Source organism: Amblyomma mixtum, chromosome 6, assembly GCF_055824585.1.
Source record: "Amblyomma mixtum isolate Tamu chromosome 6, ASM5582458v1, whole genome shotgun sequence".
In the NCBI taxonomy this organism is placed as follows: Eukaryota; Metazoa; Arthropoda; class Arachnida; order Ixodida; family Ixodidae; genus Amblyomma; species Amblyomma mixtum.
Window position 1 is genome coordinate 45,994,233 of NC_143017.1, and position 22,317 is coordinate 46,016,549.

The window sequence follows — 22,317 nt, forward strand, 5'->3', positions numbered from 1 at the left end:
TGTTAACTTCTCGTGGCGGCCGCCGGGGGAGCCAGGGGAGGGGTGTAAAGTTTTCTTCCCGAGTGAGTGTCACTAGGGGGCGCCGTCAGTAGGAGCAGCTCGTGGCGACATGCGTGAAAAGTTTACGTGAGAAAGAAGACGAATAAAGAAGTGAAAAAAAGAATAGGTGTTGAAGGCGCTATCGCGTATACTCTCAAGGCGAATCTTGAGCGACTGCGCTTTTTGTTTTCGTTAAAACGGCAACCTTCCAATGCCAAGTTCTGACGGTTATTGCAAGTTCCTTGGCAGCAACGAAGCGCTGTGCTGCCACAAAAGCAGGCGTCCCGCGTCTTGCCTCAGTAGCCCATGGCATTGCACGCATCAGTCGGCGCTTCCACGGAGTGCTGTGCCGTCCCACGGGCGAGTACTCTTGATTCGACCCGGGCACGCCCCCGTCTTTCGTTTACCCAACGAGGGCCCTCGGGAACCGGCGACCAGTGATTCAATGAAAGGGACGCGCTTCTTTTCTCTCAGGGCTGGTTCGCGTGCGCTGCGCTCAAATTATTTGTTATTCATGACTTCCCCGGACCCGTGTGTTCTCGCTAAATGACTGCAAACAACAAGAGGTTGGTAGTAGTAATTGTCCAGTTGAAGCTGGTAGCTGAAGGAACGCACTGGTTGAAGGCACTTCTCCGCCACTTTTTTGAAAACTTCACATGCAGTTGAAATAAACACGAACTGCAACTCCATGGAATTGTTCCTTTCGGCTGTTCGCGCTACCCTTTTCGCTATGGTGTAGGGCAAAGGGGCAAGTAATCCCAATCTACCACAGCTCTTCATGCCAGGAACTTACGAATGCGAAACTATCTGCATGCTCTGAGCACTTAGGTCGTCCTTGGTTATCTCACGAGCCTGGCTGCATTCCCAAATATAAAAGAGAACTCTAAAGGTTTCGCTAGGACTTGCGGCAAAGAAGTTATTGCCGCGCCCAGCACTAATATTTCTACCAACTGCCATACCACCTGTGACCACAGGTTCGAAGATTCGCAGTTCAAAAAGTCACGTCACCGGCGTCCGTCAGCTATGTACAAATTTTCAGTAGGCTAATCCGAACAGCATACATTGTGCTTCCATGAGTACGTTTTCTGACTTTCGGCGAGAGGAAGAGATGGCTGCACAAGGCGTGTCGGGGGGTATAATACGCGTGCAAGGCTTGCGGCTCAAGTAGCGAGTCTGATTATGAACATCGTCCACGTCCGTCCATGTGTAGCGTGCGTTCATGACAACAGATCGGTGATTTCACTCAAGAAAAACAGAACTTGTGTTTACAGCAAAATTTGTACAGGGATTAAAAAGAGCCGACAGATGCGCATCGAGGAACGTCAGAGAGCGATGTGTTAAAAAATTGAGGCAAATATTTATTTCAGCCTTCTAACACCCTAAATTCCTCAGCACAGAGGATTGGCTTCATACGCATTTCACCACGCAGGCTGCCTTCACAAATTTTTGTCCAGCATGGGAGAAAAACGCCAGAAGAGCGATAGTGTCGAAGTGTCGAAGAAAGCGCAGAAGGCAGTGTATATATTTTTTTTTGCCACCTACAAACCCTTCAATTCATTTACCCCAAAGAATTAGCGAACGTGGAACAGCGACTGGTAAACAGCCTGGTAAAGTACGAAGACAGAGAAATGAGTGTCCTTGAATTGCAGCACATATAATACGCAAGCACTGACTTACGAGGAAGAAACGGTGAGGAACCGGACAACGACCATGAACCAAGGTAAAAAAAACCTCCTCACGGATGGAAGCCGAAGAAAGATGTTACTGGCACAGCGCTGTCAGCAAAAATATCGAGCTTGTTCAGACCGCTCGAAAAGTTACTGCAGGCAACATGCTTGAAAACATTGGTCGAGGTAAAGTGGATATAAATCTAAGCTTTAAAGTGCACTAGGCGACCAGCGGCACGGAACTAGTGTAATATTAGAAACGAGGCGGTGTTGTTTTAGAAAGGAAAAGTATTAGAAAACGATGCTTCGTTCATTTTAGCCAGACGTTATCTGAACGCGTAAGAGTACCTTAACCGGCCTATGAGCAGTTGCATTGTGTTCATTTTTAATTCAGAACATAAAAAGAAGATACAACAATATATAACCTTCATGCACCCGCGTTCGTCTTTGCAGTGAAAACGCTGAGCATAGAAATCGAATATCTAAGGCTATATATTGTCACGTAGCAGTTGGTGTTGGTAACTCGCGCATATACGGCCGAGAAGCGCCAACACCTAGAAGCTCTGAGAAGCTGCAACAGCACTGAGGGGCGGCCGGAGCGGAACGTAAGTTTCTTCTTCAGAAGCGAACAGCGTGGCGCACGAGCTGCGTTCCGAACAGCCGCCGAGTGCCTATTGTTGTAGACGGGGCATTACACTCCCTCTCGGAAAGAGCATCAGTCCGATGTTTTAATAAAAACATAGGGAGAAGAAAAAGAAAGCAGAACTGAGTAACGCGCGGCGCTTAGCCAGTGTTTCACGAAGAGCAGGGCTTCATGCGCACGAAAAGGACGATCTCAGATCTCTGCTGACGGTGAGTTGTCCGGGAAACCCCGTCCAGAAGAACTTCACAGTTTACGTCGCTTAGCTGACGGAGAACTCTGTAGGGGCCGAAGTACTGCTTTAGGAGTTCTTTGTCTGAAGTCTGCTTGACCTTGAAAACCGAGCCTAGAACAGACACCAATTTTGAAATCGAAGTGTTGTATCACGCAATCGGGATTTGACCGAACCACGCTAATTCGTCCGCCATTTTTGTTGCGGTGCACAGAAGGTAGAACCAGTGAAAAGAGACAAAGGACAAGAAATAGGCAGCACACACAAAAGATGCTTCTGGTCCTGCGTCTGATTTCGCTGGTTCTACCTTCTGTGCAATATGAACCAACTAGCCCAGCAATTTACGCTTTTATTGCGATATCTCTGCCAGTTCCCGCTCCTACACCAACTTATTTGGGATGGTTATGACCTTGATGCGCTACCGTGAGGCGGCTTCTGGGAATACACGTGTTGTACCGTGGCGTTACTGCAGTTATGCAGCCGCAGTTTCGTGATCTGCAAGCCAGTACTGTCACGGGAACTCCTCCAAGCCCAATCAAGCCAAGTACATTTTCCTACGCACGTCCCACAGCCCACACCATGTCCCATACGCCGGCTACACCGTGCCATGTCTCACAACAACGAAAGCGGTATTTCCATCGGCTCTCTCATGACGAAGAGGCATTTTCGCGTTGGCGAGGACACATTATTACTCTTTCAGGCAAAAGAAGTATAGCCATTTAATGACCCGACAAACTAATGCATGGTGACCTTTAAACTAAATTTCGCGTCAGGTGACGATTTATTCATTCGTTTGGTTATTTTTTACTTTCTTTACAAATATCCTGCAGGTCATTTTTTTGGCCCTATCAGGCCGGACAGTAGAAGAACGACTTAAAGGACATCACTAGATAAGTAGTGTTAACAAAAGAGCAAAATGCGCAACAAAGCAAAGTACGCAAAGCACTGCATAAAAGAGGATCAAATTCTAACCAACAAAGAATAGACGCTCTACTTCAGCCACAAAATTTGTTGACTCGGAAACCGCAGGTGATCGTGAATTCCAATCAGCCACGGTGCAGGAGAAAACACTTTTTTTTAATTATTCTGTAGAAGCAAAAATAGGTGTTAAAGGTCATTTATGACTATATGGTGCAGTACTGGAATTGAGGGGCATCACATGTTTAGGGAGAACTACTTTCAATGTCACAGTCACACAGTCACGTAAGAATGAAAATCTGCTATTCTGTCTGCGTATGCCTATTGTGGGGATATTGTTAAGTTTCATCAGTGATGTCTGAAAATCTTGCCCCATATTTTTAAAATAAATCTGACAGCTTTCCTCTGAACTTTTTAGTTGCTCTATATCTTTTTTTTAAGTCAGGTTCCCACACGACTGCCGCGTATTCCTGTTTCGATCCTGTATATGTCTTGTATTCGAGAAAGTTGGTATTTATAGAGCAATTTTTTATTTCCTCTTAATAAACCAGAACTTACTTAGGGCATAATTTGAATTATAAGCTTTGTGATCGGACCAGTTGAGCTTATTTGTAAACGCGACACCTAAATATTTCCGTTTGGTTACTTCAGAAATAGGTACTATCGCGCTCAATATGAGTTGCAACGCGCGGTCATTGACCGGGGCTCGTTCCGTGGTGCGCCTCCTCCAAACAGTCGCTCGGAATTCTGGGAGAAACTTTTTCCTGGGCGGGGGTTCTGTTGTTTCCTGGAACAGCAGTTTCTCCCAGAATTCCGAGCGACTGTTTGGAGGAGGCACACCACGGAACGAGCCCCGGTCGATGACCGCGAGTTGCAACTCATATTGAGCGCGATAGTACGTAGTGTAGAAAATTTGTAAACGTACTAGGACATTTCCTCCTAGTTACTCTTAGAAACTCTGTTTTGTAAGCATTAAGGAACATGCCCAAACGTGACCACTATCCAATAGTACAAACAAGGGTGTTGTGTAATCGTCGCGGCTAGATCGATAGCGGCGGCGCGACGCAAAGCAATATGTGTATCCTCTGCCAATATTTCTCTAAAAAGAACACAATCATCTGCAAACAACCTAATGTTGACATCTTCGCGCACAGCATCAACTAAATCATTTCCGTAAATCAGACACAAAAGTGGCCCCAGTACATTGCCCTGGGGCACTCTACAGGTCACTGGAAGCGCTCCTTATGCGCATTTTTGTAGCGCGAGCTACATTGCCCGCAGTATCGCCATTTCGCGTGCTCTCTTGCACGACTATACTACGCATGCGCGAGGAACAAGTGACGTCACTACGCACAGCTGGAGTGCCTCGCCTCGAGTGCTCGCCTTCCTTTCCTCAAAATTATCGAGGCCGCCGCGGTGGTTCAGTGGTTATGGTGCTCGGCTGCTGACCCGAAAGACGCGGGTTCGATTCCGACTGCGGCAGTTGAATTTCTTTGGAGGAGAAATTCTAGAGGCCCGTGTACTGTGCGATGTCAGTGCACGTTAGAGAACCCCAGGTGGTCGAAATTTCCGGGGCCCCCACACTACGGCGTCTCTCATAGCCTTAGTCGCTTTGGGACGTTAAGCCCCATAAACCAAACCATCAAAATTATCGGAGTGTAAAATGTTGACGACGCCAACGCCAGTGAACACAATGAACGCCGAGTGCCTATGGCTTCAGCGCCGTGTTTCTGGCACAACCTTGTCAATGTCTGCAGCCCACTTCTCTCTATATAACCCACGTACCTATAAGCACGATTCAGGCGTCCACTGAACCAGGCAGCCATTATGCGCACTTCCTTTCCTTAAATTGATCGGAGTGTAAAACGTTGTGAATGCCAACGCCAATGAACACAACGAACTCCGACGGCTTCATGGCTTCAGCGCCACGTTTCTGGCACAGCCTTGTCAATGCCAAGGCATGCAGCTCTCACCTGTCACTACCGCCACTTAGCTTAAAGCACGATTGAGGTGTACACTTCACTTCACTTCACTTCACTTTATTCACCTTAAAGACCCCCTTCAGGGGGTATTACATAAGGGGTGGGTTAATATATTCAACAATAATAAATACATGTCATTGCAGTACGATACAAGTGGTTACAGCGGATAAGAATGAAGATGGGCACGTGATGGCGGCTACATCGGCGGGGAGGGCATTCCAGTCAACAATGGTGCGGGGAAGAAAGGAACCTGAAAAAGTTGCAGTGCGCGATAGAGGCCGGGCGATCTGAGACGGGTGTGCAGTGCGGTGAGAAATGTAAGGTGATTGATTCAGAGTGCTATGGAAAAATTTGTGGAGCAAACACATGCAGGCGACGCGACGGCGAGATTCAAGGCTTTCGAGACCGTAATTATTCTTTAGAAATGAAACGCTGATCGTATATGAATATGCAGAATGAACGAAGCGAATGGCGCGGTTTTGAACTGATTCGAGTGCATTTGTTAGGTATATTTGGTGTGGATTCCAGATGGGACTGGCGTATTCGAGTTTAGGTCTGATAAGGGTTTTATAAGCTAGAAGTTTCACGTGTTGCGGTGCATGACGAAGATGACGTTTTAGGAATCCTAGAGATCTGTTACCAGATGATATGATTGTGGTAATGTGTGTTCGCCAAGAAAGATCGCTACAGAGTGTTACACCGAGGTACTTGAACGATTGGACGATTTCTATAGATGAGTTGGCAGCTGTATAGGAGAAAATAAGTGGGTTGCGTTGACGGTGAAATGATGATGATGAAAACTTTATTTGTAACAAGGGAGTTTTGGACACGTCGGTCCTTGGGCCCCCGCACGGCCCCACTGCACTCAAACGTTCATGTCCCGGAGGCTCATGACGCTGGCAGCCCGGCCGGTGGCGATGGCTTGCTTGGCGGGGTCCTCGGAGCGCAGTAGGGTCTCCCAAGCCTCCCATGAGGTAAGGTGCTCCAGGCCCCGCGGGGGAGGATACGCCGGGCAGAGGAAAAGAATATGGTCGAGGGTGGCTTTGGGGTGGTGGCAGAGGGTACGGGAAGGGTTCATGTGGACTGGGTGATATCGCGAGCGTATATAAGGGGAGGGCAAAGTGCGTGTTTGGAGCCGCCTCCAAAGTGTCTGATGGTAATTGTCGAGGGAAGGATGAGGTGGGGGGTAGAGCCGACGCTCGGCTTTGTAGGCCTGCGTCATTTCACTGAATGAGTGCATGCGCTCCCGCGAGAACCCCAGGTCGGAGGCCGCCGGTGCCCGGTTGAGAGAAGCTCGGGCTAAAGCGTTGGCGGCCTCGTTTCCGGGATTCCCGGAGTGGGCAGGCACCCATATCAGCTCCACATGGCGGGGCGGGTGCGCGGCGAGGGAGTCCAGTATGCGAAATGCAGGGACGTGAACTCTCCCGCGAGCAAAATTTAGTATGGCAGTTTTGGAATCCGACAGTATATATCGCGCCTCCGTGCGGGTGATGGCCAGGGCAATGGCGGCCTCTTCGGCCTCCTCCGAAGTGGCAGTAGGGGTTATGTGAAGTGTGGCAATGGGTTGGAGGGAGGGGTTCGTGATGGCGACAACCGCGTCCTCGCCCGTGCATGCGGCATCCACCCAAACGGCATACGGTTCCGTGCCATAGTATTTGTGGAGTGCCCGTGCGCGAGCTCTGCGGCGGGGTTCGTGGTAGGTGGGATGCATGTTTTTGGGAGGACGTTTAATAAATAAATCGCGGTGAATGAGGCGGGGGACCTGGAGCTGTGTGGGATCGGTAACTGGTAGGCGTATACCGAGGGTGTGTAGGATGTGTCTCCCGGTGGTGGTTCTCGCGAGACGTATGTATTGTGTCGGTCGGTGGGCCTCAATAAGCTCCCCTATCGTATTGTGCAGGCCTAGTTGAAAGAGTTTTTCGGTTGAGGTATTTTGGGGTAGGTGTAATGCTGTCTTAAATGCTGTTCGAATCATGGCATCCAGGGTGGAGATTTCCCTAGCCTGGAGTTTCAGGTAGGGGAGCGTGAAGATAAAGCGGCTGAGGACGAAGGCATGAATGAGACGACATAGGTCATGCTCCTTCATGCCCCGGTGGTGTGCAGAAACGCGGCGGATTAGGTGTGATATCGACACAGTTGTCTGCTTGAGTTTCCGTATGGTGAGTGTGTTTTTCCCGTTGTTCTGGATGTGGAGGCCAAGTACCCTGAGAGTGTTTACCTCCGGGATGGGCCGGTTTTCCAGTGTCACGGTGATGGGGGCTGTGGGACAGTTTCGTGTTGTGGGGCGGATTATGAGGAGCTCCGACTTCTCCGGTGAGCAGGAGAGTCCGATACTCCGCGCATGCGTTTGGGTGAGGATAGCCGCGGACTGTAGGGTGTTCTCTATGTCTCCATCACTGCCATGGGTGGTCCATAGCGTGATATCATCGGCATAGAGTGTATGCCGAAGGTGAGGGATGGTTTGTAGCTTGTGGGCAAGGGGAATGAGAGTGACATTGAAGAGGAAAGGGGAGAGGACGGACCCCTGGGGGGTTCCGACCCCACTAAGGGTGTATGGGGGGGAGATGTGGGGACCGAAGTGAATTTCGGCCGTGCGGTTAGTAAGGAATGTTTGAATATAGGTGTACATACGTTCACCTATGTTCAAGGGGGAGAGAGCCGCCATGATCGCTTGATGGTCCAGGCGATCAAAGGCCTTGGAGAGATCCAAGGCTAAGACAGCTTTTGTGTGACCCGGAATGAGGGGGTCGAAAATGTCCTGCGTGAGTTGGAGCATGGCGTCCTGTGCTGACAGATGGGGACGGAAGCCCACCATGCTGTGCGGGTAGAGGTCTTGCTCCGCCATGTGTTGGGTGAGTCGAGCGAGTGCGACGTGTTCGAAAAGCTTGCCTAGGCATGAGGTTAGTGAAATGGGACGGAGATTTGAGGGTGTAAGTGGTTTGTGGGGCTTTGGTATGAATATGATTTTGGCGTGACGCCATGATTGGGGAAGAGTGCCCTCCTGCCAGCATTTGTTGAAGTACTCCGTGAGCTGGGCGATCGATTGATCGTCCAAATTGCGGAGCATGGCATTAGAGATCCGGTCAGCTCCTGGGGTGGAGTTAGAACGGAGAGTCAGGAGGGCCGCTCTGACTTCTGTCTCCGTGATCTCTGCGTCGAGGTTGCCATTCGGGGCGCCTGTATAGGGGGGCAGGGGGTTTGAGGTACCGGGAGTTGTATGTGTGTTTCTAAGTATATTAATGAGTGCGTCAGGAGAAAGGCCGGTCTTGCTTATAAGGCGTGTGACGTGGTGTTGTGTGGCTGTTTTGGATTGCGTGGGGTCAATTAGGTGACGGAGGAGTTGCCAGCTACGTTTGGAGGACAGATTGCCAGCCAAACTGTCGCAAATCTGACCCCAGTTTGATCGGCAGAGCTCCTCAGCGTGCTCAGTAATTTGTGTTTGCAGCGCGGCCAGCCGCTTTTTAAGGGTCCGATTGAGCTTTTGCCCTTTCCAGCGCTCTAGGATGCTATGGTGAGCCTCCCAAAGGTGGGCCAGGTGAGTGTCGAGGGTGGGCGTATCTGATGTTGTGACAAGGGTTCGCGTGTGTGTGGAGACATCGTTCATGAGTGATGCCACCCACTGGTCGATGTCTATAATGGAAGCGTCAGGGAGGGCCGCCCGTGCGGAGCGTACAGCATCCCAGTTGGTGATTTTGTGTGTTAGGTGACGGGCCTGTCTTTGCTTGTACGGTACTGTAACGGAGAGGATGTAATGATCGCTTCCTAATGTATGACGCGTTGTGGCCCACGTAATACCAACAAGGTTGCGGCTCAGTGTCAAATCCGGGCTGGTGTCCGCGCTGACACTGTTACCAATCCTCGTGGGGGTGTTAAAGTTGTTGTGTATTGTGAGGCGGAGCTCTTGTACCAAGGACCAGAGACGCCGGCCTCGTCCAGTGGTGGTGCGGTAGCCCCAGTCAGTATGCTGACTGTTGAAGTCTCCTCCGATAATCAATGGATGCTTGCCTGCAAGACGGTGGAGATCTCGCAGTAGCGTTTCCAATGAAGCCATCGGGTGAGATGGTGGGTGGTATATATTGGCGACAAACATCGATGGTAGTGAGTGTGTATCTTGTATGATTTCTGTAATTACGCAGGGCGTCTCGGAGGTGATGTAATGGGTTTGGTGTGTAATGAAGCGATGTATGAGTGTGGACGCCCTGGGTGTATTCGTGGCGTCCGAGTGAACAGATGTGTAGCTAGGAAGTGTGGCAGGGCTATGTGTGTCCTGAAGGAGAAGGATGTGGGGCGTGGGAAGTGTGGGGAGGAGGAGTTGGAGGGGTGCGCGCTTGCCCCGGAAGCGGCGGCAGTTCCACTGAAGAATTGATAAGGAATTAGGAGGGAGCCCCGCCATACTGGAGCTTTGGTGGGGTGAGGGCAAGTGGGTTGGTTGGGGAGTTCTGTGGGGTAGGTGGGCTGGATTGATGCGGCGGATTGAGGTGTAGCGAGGGAAGGGCCTGCTCTATTGTTTGGAGGCGGGCGTCGTACTGTCCCTCCCGCCCAGCACACTCCACTACCTCAAACAACAACAGAAAACATGGAAGAGTCCGTCTCCCAATCCCCACCCTCACCCCCACCCAAGAAAAAACGAACAACAGAGCCCCCACCCGTTACCCTGACATCCCTCGAGGCCCGCCTGGATGCTAAACTCGCTGAGATGGACGCGCGTCTAGAGGCAAAATTCAATCACCTCATCGACCACCTCTCCCAGCGGTTCGAGCAACAAATTGAAGCGGCATTTACGCGCATGGTGCACACGGTGAAATGATACAAGTTTGCATTTTTTAGCGTTTAGTGTCATTAGCAAGAGGTCACACCATTCATGGACGCGGTTGAGGTCATTTTGAAGAGCCATTTGATCAGAAATGTTAGTAATGGTACGATAAATTACACAGTCGTCGGCGAATATGCGAATGTTACACGATACTTGTGGCGCCAGATCGTTAATATATATTAAGAATAAAAGCGGGCCGAGAACAGATCCCTGCGGAACGCCGGATGTTATAGGGAGAGTGCTTGAGTTATGATTGTTAATACAAACAAACTGAGAACGGTTAGCTAGGAATTCTTTAATCCAGTCTAGAATATTAGGGTGCAAATTTAAAAAGGATAGTTTAAGTAATAGGCGTTGGTGTGGTACCTTGTCAAAAGCCTTCGCGAAATCTAAAAATAATGCATCGGTCTGTAGGTTACGGTCGAGGTTAGCCTGCAGATCGAAAGTGAAGATTGCCAATTCGGTCTCGCAGGAGAGTCCCCTACGAAACCCGTGCTGAGCTGGATGAAAAAAGTTGTTAGAATCTAGGAAGTTTATGACATGGGAATAGATGACATGTTCCATGATTTTGCAAGGCACACTGGTTAAGAAGATGGGGCGGTAATTCAGTGGAGAGTCCTTTAGACCTGATTTGTGGACCGGAATGACCCTCCCAACCTTCCAGTCATCCGGTAGCATTCCTGCTGAAAGCGATTGCGAATACAATAATGAAAGGTATATGGCTGAAATGTGTTTGGTGTTTTTCAGTATTTTGGAGTTGATTTCGTCCACTCCAGCAGCTGATGAAAGTTTTATTCTGTCAATATAGTTAGTTATGCCTTGCACTGTGATGTCAAGGGGTGGCATTGTTGGTAGTGTTACAGTAGGCGGAGTGGGTAGTGATGAGTTTGTTTCGTCTGTGAAGACGGTCGCAAAAGCACGGTTAAATATTTCAGCACCTTCATCATCAGTGGCTTCCTCACCCGCGGCGTTTGTAATGGGTGTGTTGCATGTTGCTTGGGGGTTTATTATTTCCCAAAACCTCTTGGGGCTATTGGTTAGGATTTTTGGCAGATATTTTTCAAAAAAGGCACGTTTGGCGGATCGAAGTGCAGCATAATATGTTTCTTCAGCTGTATAGTAGCGTTCCCATGCATCGGCACTTCGATTACATTTCGCAGTATTATAAAGTCGTTTTTTTTTTTCTTTCTAATCTTTTAAGATCGTGTGAGAACCATGGTTTTTGGCGGTTTGCACGAAAGCTGATACAGGGAATGAATTTGTGTGATAGTTCGTTTATCTTGTTTTTGAAAACTGACCAGTTATCAATTAGAGTCCGGTGATGAAATACTGATTGAAAACAAGGCAGAAAAGCTTCTAGTTCGCTATTGATTGCTTCGTAGTTTCCTTTATCGTATAAGCGGATGGTTTTCGTGAACGTTTGGCGGGAGGTGGGGGAAAACTTGAACGTGGCATGAATAACCTTATGATCACTGACTTCGCGCAGGTATGTGATTGATGACAAGCTTTCAGGGTCGTTGGTGAGTATTAAATCTAGGATATTTGAAGATTCGTGCGTAACGCGAGTCGGTTCAAGCACCATTTGCCTCAAGTTAAAATTTAAACAAACATTTACAAAATCTCTAGCTTCAGAGTTACCTGCTGTTAGTGGGCCTACATTTTGCCAATCTATACTCGGGAAGTTAGTCTCCAAAGAGAACAACTTGTGCAGTGGGGTATTTCTTTGTAATTTGATCTAAAGAATCGTTTAGTTTAGGAGCGAATAACGGGTTGGTGTTAGGGGCCCTGTAGCACACGCCAAGCAGAACGGTTTCCGGTGAAGCGCTGCATTTTATCCATAATATTTCTAGATCTGAAGTTATGTTAACAAGGGAACACGAAATTTGGTTGTTAATAGCAATAAGAACACCTCCTCCGCGTTTGCCCTGACGATCTTTACGATAAACGGTAAAATTCGGTGTCGTCTAAAACTTCATTATCACTGACGTCGCTTGATAGCCACGTTTCCGTTAGGATTAATATGTTGCTGCCAGAAGATAAAAGGAGAGTAGACAAGGCCTCGCGCTTTGGAAGGAAACTGCGCGCATTGGTGTAGATTATAGAAAAGGAAAGATTAACTCGACAGTTAGTCGGCAGCTGCTTGCGCGATTTCCGACAGCGAAAAGATTCCTATGGGATTTCTTTGACTGACTGCGTAGCTTGGTCAAAGATATACCGTTTCGGCCCCATGTGCAGCGTTTTGTAACGGAGGGAAAAGGGTGCAGACTTGGTCCTAGCAAAGGCCACAAGGTGTTTTCGTGCGTTTCGAACGGGTAGAGAAAAATCTTCGCCAATGCTGAAACCAGTGTCTTTAAGCTGAGTGCCTTTCGAGAGTATGATCTCTTTTGTTTTGAATGATGACAGCTTCACTATTATTGGCCTTTTGCGGTCATTGCTGTGGCGGCCGAGGCGGTGTGCGCGCTCTATTTCTATAGGTTCTATCACCAGGTTAAGGGTGTCAAGGCAGTGTCGAATGATTGTTTTTTCTGATTGGTCATAAGACTCTTTTTCATTTGGGACCGGAAGGCCGTAGAATACCAGGTTGTCTCTTTTCGAGCGGTTCTCGAGATCGTCCAGACGCGTGTTCAAATCAAAAAGCTGCTCTGTCGTTCTATCAGCGTTTGCTTGAAGTGTTTCCACATCGGCTCGAAGGGTGGTAAGGCACTCGCATTGGGTTTCGAGGTCAGCAATCCGTTTGCTTAGGGCAGATATTGATTTATCAGTTGCTACCAGTTGACTTTTAAGGCCCTGCACTTCAGTGATAAGTTGTAACTGTCTGGAGGACAGCTTTTGTAATTCAGTCATAATATCATCAAGATTAAGTGGTCCCGGATTCGTTTCAACGTCGCCCGACAGTAGTAGTAGAGCGCGAACGACATCTACACATTCAACAGCAAGTTCAAGGCAACACTGCGAGCTCGGCAGCTGTACCAGGCAATAGTTGCTAGTTTTCTTAGCGAAAAGGTAATCACCCACCTGCATAGCGAAGGTAAGCAGATTAGCGGCCCGTGCAGTGGCACGGCCGCAGAGCCCACAGTGTGCCGAAGGTGGGTGTCGCGCTTTTATAGATCACGTGTATGATGCTGTCGGTGACGATGGTGACGCCGATGCAGCCTCGTTGGTCCGGCATACGAGCGGTGGCGCTGCCAGGGGTTCCGTATCGTTGGTGGCGACCAGTTGCAACGTACACAATTCATCTTGTTGATATGGTGTCCGGTTGTCAGCTGCGTAGCCGGGTGTCCCGATCGTCAATATCGGCAGGAGAGCAAAAGTGACGACTTGAGCAAGGACCTGCATAGCGAAGGTAAGCGGATTAGCGGCCCGTGCAGTGGCACAGCCGCAGAGCCCACAGTGTGCCGAAGGTGGGTGTCGCGCTTTTATAGATCACGTGTATGATGCTGTCGGTGACGATGGTGACGCCGATGCAGCCTCGTTGGTCCGGCATACGAGCGGTGGCGCTGCCAGGGGTTCCGTATTGTTGGTGGCGACCAGTTGCAACGTACACAATTCATCTTGTTGATATGGTGTCCGGTTGTCAGCTGCGTAGCCGGGTGTCCCGATCGTCAATATCGGCAGGAGAGCAAAAGTGACGACTTGAGCAAGGACCTGCATAGCGAAGGTAAGCGGATTAGCGGCCCGTGCAGTGGCACAGCCGCAGAGCCCACAGTGTGCCGAAGGTGGGTGTCGCGCTTTTATAGATCACGTGTATGATGCTGTCGGTGACGATGGTGACGCCGATGCAGCCTCGTTGGTCCGGCATACGAGCGGTGGCGCTGCCAGGGGTTCCGTATCGTTGGTGGCGACCAGTTGCAACGTACACAGTTCATCTTGTTGATATGGTGTCCGGTTGTCAGCTGCGTAGCCGGGTGTCCCGGTCGTCAATATCGGCAGGAGAGCAAAAGTGACGACTTGAGGAAGGACCTGCATAGCGAAGGTAAGCGGATTAGCGGCCCGTGCAGTGGCACAGCCGCAGAGCCCACAGTGTGCCGAAGGTGGGTGTCGCGCTTTTATAGATCACGTGTATGATGCTGTCGGTGACGATGGTGACGCCGATGCAGCCTCGTTGGTCCGGCATACGAGCGGTGGCGCTGCCAGGGGTTCCGTATCGTTGGTGGCGACCAGTTGCAACGTACACAGTTCATCTTGTTGATATGGTGTCCGGTTGTCAGCTGCGTAGCCGGGTGTCCCGGTCGTCAATATCGGCAGGAGAGCAAAAGTGACGACTTGAGGAAGGACCTGCATAGCGAAGGTAAGCGGATTAGCGGCCCGTGCAGTGGCACAGCCGCAGAGCCCACAGTGTGCCGAAGGTGGGTGTCGCGCTTTTATAGATCACGTGTATGATGCTGTCGGTGACGATGGTGACGCCGATGCAGCCTCGTTGGTCCGGCATACGAGCGGTGGCGCTGCCAGGGGTTCCGTATCGTTGGTGGCGACCAGTTGCAACGTACACAATTCATCTTGTTGATATGGTGTCCGGTTGTCAGCTGCGTAGCCGGGTGTCCCGATCGTCAATATCGGCAGGAGAGCAAAAGTGACGACTTGAGCAAGGACCTGCATAGCGAAGGTAAGCGGATTAGCGGCCCGTGCAGTGGCACAGCCGCAGAGCCCACAGTGTGCCGAAGGTGGGTGTCGCGCTTTTATAGATCACGTGTATGATGCTGTCGGTGACGATGGTGACGCCGATGCAGCCTCGTTGGTCCGGCATACGAGCGGTGGCGCTGCCAGGGGTTCCGTATTGTTGGTGGCGACCAGTTGCAACGTACACAATTCATCTTGTTGATATGGTGTCCGGTTGTCAGCTGCGTAGCCGGGTGTCCCGATCGTCAATATCGGCAGGAGAGCAAAAGTGACGACTTGAGGAAGGACCTGCATAGCGAAGGTAAGCGGATTAGCGGCCCGTGCAGTGGCACAGCCGCAGAGCCCACAGTGTGCCGAAGGTGGGTGTCGCGCTTTTATAGATCACGTGTATGATGCTGTCGGTGACGATGGTGACGCCGATGCAGCCTCGTTGGTCCGGCATACGAGCGGTGGCGCTGCCAGGGGTTCCGTATCGTTGGTGGCGACCAGTTGCAACGTACACAGTTCATCTTGTTGATATGGTGTCCGGTTGTCAGCTGCGTAGCCGGGTGTCCCGGTCGTCAATATCGGCAGGAGAGCAAAAGTGACGACTTGAGGAAGGACCTGCATAGCGAAGGTAAGCGGATTAGCGGCCCGTGCAGTGGCACAGCCGCAGAGCCCACAGTGTGCCGAAGGTGGGTGTCGCGCTTTTATAGATCACGTGTATGATGCTGTCGGTGACGATGGTGACGCCGATGCAGCCTCGTTGGTCCGGCATACGAGCGGTGGCGCTGCCAGGGGTTCCGTATCGTTGGTGGCGACCAGTAGCAACGTACACAGTTCATCTTGTTGATATGGTGTCCGGTTGTCAGCTGCGTAGCCGGGTGTCCCGATCGTCAATATCGGCAGGAGAGCAAAAGTGACGACTTGAGCAAGGACCTGCATAGCGAAGGTAAGCGGATTAGCGGCCCGTGCAGTGGCACAGCCGCAGAGCCCAGCTAGGTCAGTTATGCGCCTTCCAATAAGTCAGTTATGCGCCTTCCCTCTGGTTCAGGTGTCCACCGAGATGTGGACTCCTCGCCCTCACCTCACGCTACGTATATCCTGACATAGCAGAGCTCAGCCACTGCCAATTTTTTTTACTTCAACGAACTCTTCCTGTTTGGCAGTTAACATGTTATCCATCGGACAATAGATGAGGGTAGGGCGAGCAATTCTAGGTTGTGAATCACTTTTGCATGAAGCACCTTGTCGAAGGCCTTTCTGAAATCCAAGAATAACATGTCAATTTGATCAGATGCATCAAGCACTTCGCTAATCTCATATTTACTGTCAGGACAAGCTGTGCGTTCGTAGACATGCCTTTTTGAAAACCATTTCGAAAATGATGACATGGCGCACGGCATTAAAGAATGATTTGACTCATTACATGGGCTCTTAGAAAGCCATCATCTTCACCATCAGTCTTACTACGCTCACTGCAGATAAAGGCCTTTGCCATGCCTCTCCAATACAGAAAGCGCGGGCAGCGAAAATCTCACAAGGCTTATTGAAAGCTCATTTTTCCCGTGATCGAAGGTGGAGGACTCACAGAAAAGTGCTGGAAAAGATTCTGCATGACACTTGCCTCTTTATGAGCAACAGAGTGGAAGGGATATTTTAGAAATTGCTAATTTTACATTTGATTCGAAGGACAAGGGCAAAAACGTCCGCTTCCATTGAACTAAAGCAACTGCGCAGTGCGATGGCCACTCGCAGTCACTCAGCTCGCGCGAAGAGCAGAAGAGACATTCCGCGTCGGAAAAGAAAGCGCAGGCGATGGAATCACGTATCGCTACAAGCATGGATGGATGGAAGAGCGTCCTCACTGAAACGGGGTGGTTGCATTGGCGATCATGTCTTGCTTTCTTTTATGCGAAGCATACTAGCCGCAGAACCGAGCTCTTCCTTGCTGCGCCGCGCGCGGCCGCGTAGCTACCACTTGACCTACATCGGCGCACCACGTGATATGACGTCACAACAGCTGTGAAAGCTGGGGCTCACCCCTTGCGCTCGCTTGCGGACGCGCAGCCTCCACCGGCGGCCTAACTCCCGCTCCTTCCGCTAGGGGCGCTGACGTCACAACAGCTGTGAAAGCTGGGACTCAACTCGTGCGCTAGGCTTAACCATAAGCTAAGCCAGGCCATTTTTTCATTTGTACTGTTTTTGAATGGGTTATTGGTATGAGGAGTCGGTCTATAAATTTGCCATTTTCTTTAAATACAGTTATAATCCAGCACTTGTAATCTTACGTAACCTCCCTGCGCTTGAGCCACTAATCTTTCAATTTTTTCTGTTAACTTCTACCGGCGATTAATTGATACGATCAATTTTATCTCTAAACCCTAAAGCTTCAGGGAGAGTGACTTTGTGTGCATTTACATCCAGGTGGAAAGCGCCATTTTTCGTTAAAAGATGTCCTTATAAGTTGTTATAAGATTTACCACACGCTGCACATTACCTTCATGGTTAAATTTCTTTTTGCAACTTCGCGCTCTAAGACAGCCTAATCTTGCTATGGATAGCACACTGAGCGCCCCTTGTGTCACGAAAAAGGAGTGCTCAGTATTGTGCTTTCCGTCCACTTCCGCATTACCGTGCATTTTGGTGTGGGAGTGGTAATTAGTAGTAGTTTAGCACTGTACTGTATGTATTTCTTCTGATTCTGTGCAGGCTGCACGTAGGTAAGGGAATATTTAGCGTATAAGTGGCAGGTTAACAGGGAAAATTGGTGCAACACGGCCGAAATTTGCGAATGTTCGCCTTGATTCTGTCATTCACACCAACAAAAAAATATTTCCTAACTATTTGACGCTGTCCTGGCACCACGCTCATCATGTGTGAAAAGGCTGGCTGAAGAGGAAGAGGCAAATTTACTGATATTTGAAAATTCAAAACTTCGCAGTTTGTTCAAACCACGGGGCAAAATGCGACAGCGCATGGGACTAAATACACGCTCTTTCAAAATCAAGGTATTACTAGTCCTTGCAGTGAATGCATGCGCATAAAGCTGGCTTCATGGACATCTAGACAGTCTTTTAGACCTGAATCGAATGAATGGTACCGTACCCAGACCAAACCTGGCACTGCTTTCTTCCATGGTCAATACAGCCGCCCTTTTCAAAAGATTTGGCGCCCTCTGGGGAGTGGTGAAAATAGATCTGCTATTGATTGAAACAAATGCATTTGGGAGCCGCAAAGCGATCGCGTTCCACTAATTGATATTGTTTTTTTCATCAATCAACCATTGTAACCACATCTTATAAACTTTTTGTGTTTTTTTTGCACTGCTTCTCTACCTCGTGTTGGACTCATGTTATTTATTTTGATTTACAATGTGCTTAAAATCATCCATATGCATGCACGTTTCATTCCCAGTTCTACATTACTACAAAACTGCATACACGTTCTGCTTGTAACCGTTTTACACGTCTGTCTGTGCTTTGTGTTTAAGTATTTATATTTTTATGTTCCTTTAATTTTATGTTTTCAATATTTGTATGACTTGCCCTGCCTGGAAATACGCTGGGCCCTGGGCATCGTCAAGCTGAAATAAGCAGCTTTTAGCTCAGGTGTCCCACGAGGATGTTTTATGCAAATAAAATGAAATTAATAGCCAGCTGCGCCTGCGAAGTGGCAAGGGTGTGCTTGACAGCTACCGCCATCTGTCGCATGCGCTTGTCATTAGCATGGACCGCACATGCGCAGTTGGAGCGGAGGTTTTTCTTTTCAACCAGTGGAGCTGGAGGAAACGGGGCGCACATGTGCAGAGCAGCTGTGTGAAAATGGCAGATTGCGCATCTCCATTGACCTTGACGCTGCATATGATTCACTAAACGTGGACATCATCTCGCATCTCCAGTCTCTCACCCTTTCTGTAAACCGCTTTCCAAGATTGGAGTCGCTGAACATCTAAATGTACTTACGCCAAGCAGTATCTCCTTGAATCGTATACTTTATAGCCTATTACTCGAAGCGAAAAGTTCAAATCAATTGGAGTAGTTTGTTTTAATATTGGGGACGACAACGAGCTTACTAGACTAACAAAGACCGCACCTGGCCGCATACTCACGATACGGGCTGCATAGCAAAGGTTGAACACAACAAGAATGGGCATTGCGAAGCATTTGCATTGGCCTGAACGGCACTAGTTTCAGAATTCTCATTTTTGGCAAATAATATGACACGCGGTTCGGAGCTACAATATTCAAATATTATTTTTCTCAAAAGTGCAGTAGTACCGGTACCGCGAGAACGGTGCTCGGAAACTACGCCAATTTCGTGCATTCAATTCGTGGTATATAAATATATAACTTCAAATTTGCTCCCTTGCGAGCTATAACAGATGCGGAGGACACATTATTTTTGCGCTAAATTTACAATAGCGTGTCCTTGTCCATCAGGATTCTCACTTTCACGATGTTCTATAAGGGGCCAAATTTTCGCTTTGTTGCTTAAGCCATAGGCTTGCAAAGTGCTTATCCGTACGCTTAATGGCTAGCACTACAGCTTGATCTCGAAAAATATTCCTGGCTCATTTTGTCCTTAATATATAAATAATGCACGTCACCGACTTCCATAAAACGTGTAGAGCTGGCACTGACGCAAGGCACTGACGCTTATGCAAGGCAGATGCTTATGCGTCTAGAACAGACGTGCTCCCTCCTAAAATAAGATGGTTTATGGGGGTTTAACATCCCAAAGCGACTCAGGCTATGAGGGACGCCGTAGTTAAGGGCTCCGAAAATTTCGACTGCGTGTTGTTCTCTAACGTAGACTAACATTGCAGAGTACACTGGCCTCTAGAATGTCGCCTCCATAGAAATTCGACCACCGCGGCCAGGATCGAACGCGCGTTTATGGTCGCCAGCCGGTAGCCATAGCCACTGATCCAACGCGGCGGCTCTTAAAAGAAGATTTAAGCGCTCTGCGTCGTTCTTTGGAATAACACAGAGAAAGTACTCCTGTAGATGCGCTCTGCGGACAATATTGTTAAGAGGTGGCAAGCCTAGGAAAAGCACGACATGATGAAAGATGATAATATGGTTTATTGGCTGTGGGCCTAGCGCGAGCGCTCCGTCCCGAGCCACTGCCCTCTTCTTCTTCTTCGTAACATGACCCAGGTCCTCCGAGCGATCGTCCCGATCGGTGGCTTAAATTCTCGAAGATGAGGTGGCGATGACCATGAACACAAAGGATAGAAGAAGATGAAAGGCTTGCCACCAAGATGAACGAGATGATCCGATGAATGGTTGTCCCTGGAGCTTCAGGTCCAGCGGTCGGTCGCCCACAGCAGAAGGTCAGGGGTGAAGGACACGCCGGACAGCTTGGGCGGGAGTGCCGTCTTGATTCGGGTCGTCGTCGGGTCATGCTGCGTCTGGTCCTGGTCGTCGTGTCTTGTGGTCGGGGCTGGGGACGCGGCGGGGGAAAGCGGCTGGTCGGTTCTGGTCAGGTCGGGCTTGGGTTGAGCCGGCGGCGGAGTCGAGGTCCCCTCGGCCAACGACGAAGGCGAGCAGAAGGTAGCGATGCTCCAGGGACCAGGATGACGAGGAGGAACCCGCACCTCACACCAAATGTTAAGAGGTGGCAAGCCTAGGAAAAGCACGACATGATGAAAGATGATAATATGGTTTAATGGCTGTGGGCCTAGCTCGAGCGCTCCGTCCCGCGTCACTGCCCTCTTCTTCTTCTTCGTAACAATATATAAGGACTTAAGCCCGTTGTATCCATCAACATGGGCAGGAACCATTCTTTCTTAAAATTTCTTCTTAGTCCCCCCAAAAATCTTTTGTATCAGGTGCAAAACGTGCGGCAAAAAATTCCTTTTCTCAGGCCAAATTAAATCTTGCGGCTCTACAGCGGGTGCGGGCGATAGTCCTGAAAACACGGTAGTTCGCTTCGAAGCGCCCGTGGCTAAATCACCGCGTGTTTGCTAGACTGAGTTTGCCCTTAATCAAGCGCGCTCCTCGTCCCCGAAGCAAAAGAAAGCTCTGAAATAAACGCACTACACTGATTCTTAATCAGGCACGTGGAGCAGCTGTTCAGGTTGGCGAAAATTAAAATTCATATAAGAACAGCGCTTTAATTTTACCAGACTGATATCAACTGCGGCAGGGCACCTTTTGATGATTTGCTTCTTGTTCTCTATTTTATTTTCTTTCTCCTATTGGAGAGATGAGGACGCACTCGGTGTTTTCGAAGTGGGTTTCCTAAAATGTGTAAATACTGTAGTTTGGATCACACGGTAGAATGGCCTCTGGGCCCACTTGAATGCGTTAGTTTATTCATTAATTCATTCTGATTTTTCTCTTTGTCCGTTATCTTAATAATTGCCCGCAAAGTTCTGAGAGTCTTCTCGTTGTGACCACCACTTTAAAAAAAGAGTGGAATGTTCACCGCAAACGGAAGGTTCTCTTTTTTTTATCTCCCTTGACAACGCACTGGCTAGGCTAGATACGGCCATATTACTCTGTGGATCTGCCTACTTCTTTATTCTTTCGGTTTTGCCGGCCTTCATGTGAGACCGCAGTGGGGTCAGTTTTAGAGAGAGACTGGGGCAACTTCATGCAGCTACTGTTCTCAGTAAAGCTTGATTCAATGGTTGTTTCCTGGTATATCTGTGTTTGTCCGAGAGGAAATTCCACTTGAGTTTGGGAAAATTAAACCTGAAAATTTTCCCTTCCTCCATTTGAAGTGATGACGTCCACATCGCGAAGGAATGTTTAGCATACTTCTGAAGTGAATGACGTTGTATCTAACCTCTGGGGTACGCACACGAAATTAAGTATCGACGCACGCTTTTACTTACGAAAGCCATCCGTGGTGGAATAAGCTGTACTTTTTTTCCGTCGTCACAACAGTTTTCTACTATTTTGGTGCAATAATTAGTAACGGGAAAATTTTGAGCAATTACAACAGAAGGTATGACAGAACTACAGACTGCGCTATAGTTGTACTGCAAAAACTACATTACTACATAAAAACACTACACACTTTTGACACTGCTCTGTCGTTTCTTTCGACTGTAAAACGCGCGAAGATGGCTTGCGAGCTAAATGGATGACCTTATTAATGCGATCAATGCAAGAAGAGGCGCACAAAATGCGCCAGTGGTCATATAAAAATAAATCTTGTCTGTATAGCGCACTGCCCATCGCAACAAGCAGGACAATGTTGAACAATGTATGCCAGGATATACATATTTCTTATAAGCGATCGTTACTGGTAGGGCAAAATTGACCAACGCATTTCAAGAGGCGTGCTACACTGGGTACCCATCGTGACCGGTGGGACATTATTGGAAAGTGCAGAACAGTGTGTATACATTGTTGGGAATCCATACGAACTACTTGGACTGGGCAGTATTGACCAACTTATAAAAAGGTATGTCT

General features: G+C 49.0%; 1 protein-coding gene across 1 annotated transcript; it reads right to left on the reverse strand.

Moving 5' to 3' along the window:
* Positions 1–12,460: 12,460 nt before the first annotated feature.
* Positions 12,461–13,722, reverse strand: LOC149338962 (uncharacterized). The gene has a single exon (XM_089550839.1). It carries the CDS (start codon positions 13,310–13,312, stop codon positions 12,461–12,463), a length of 852 nt encoding a protein of 283 aa, XP_089406965.1. The 5' UTR covers positions 13,313–13,722.
* Between the last annotated feature and the right edge of the window lie 8,595 nt (positions 13,723–22,317).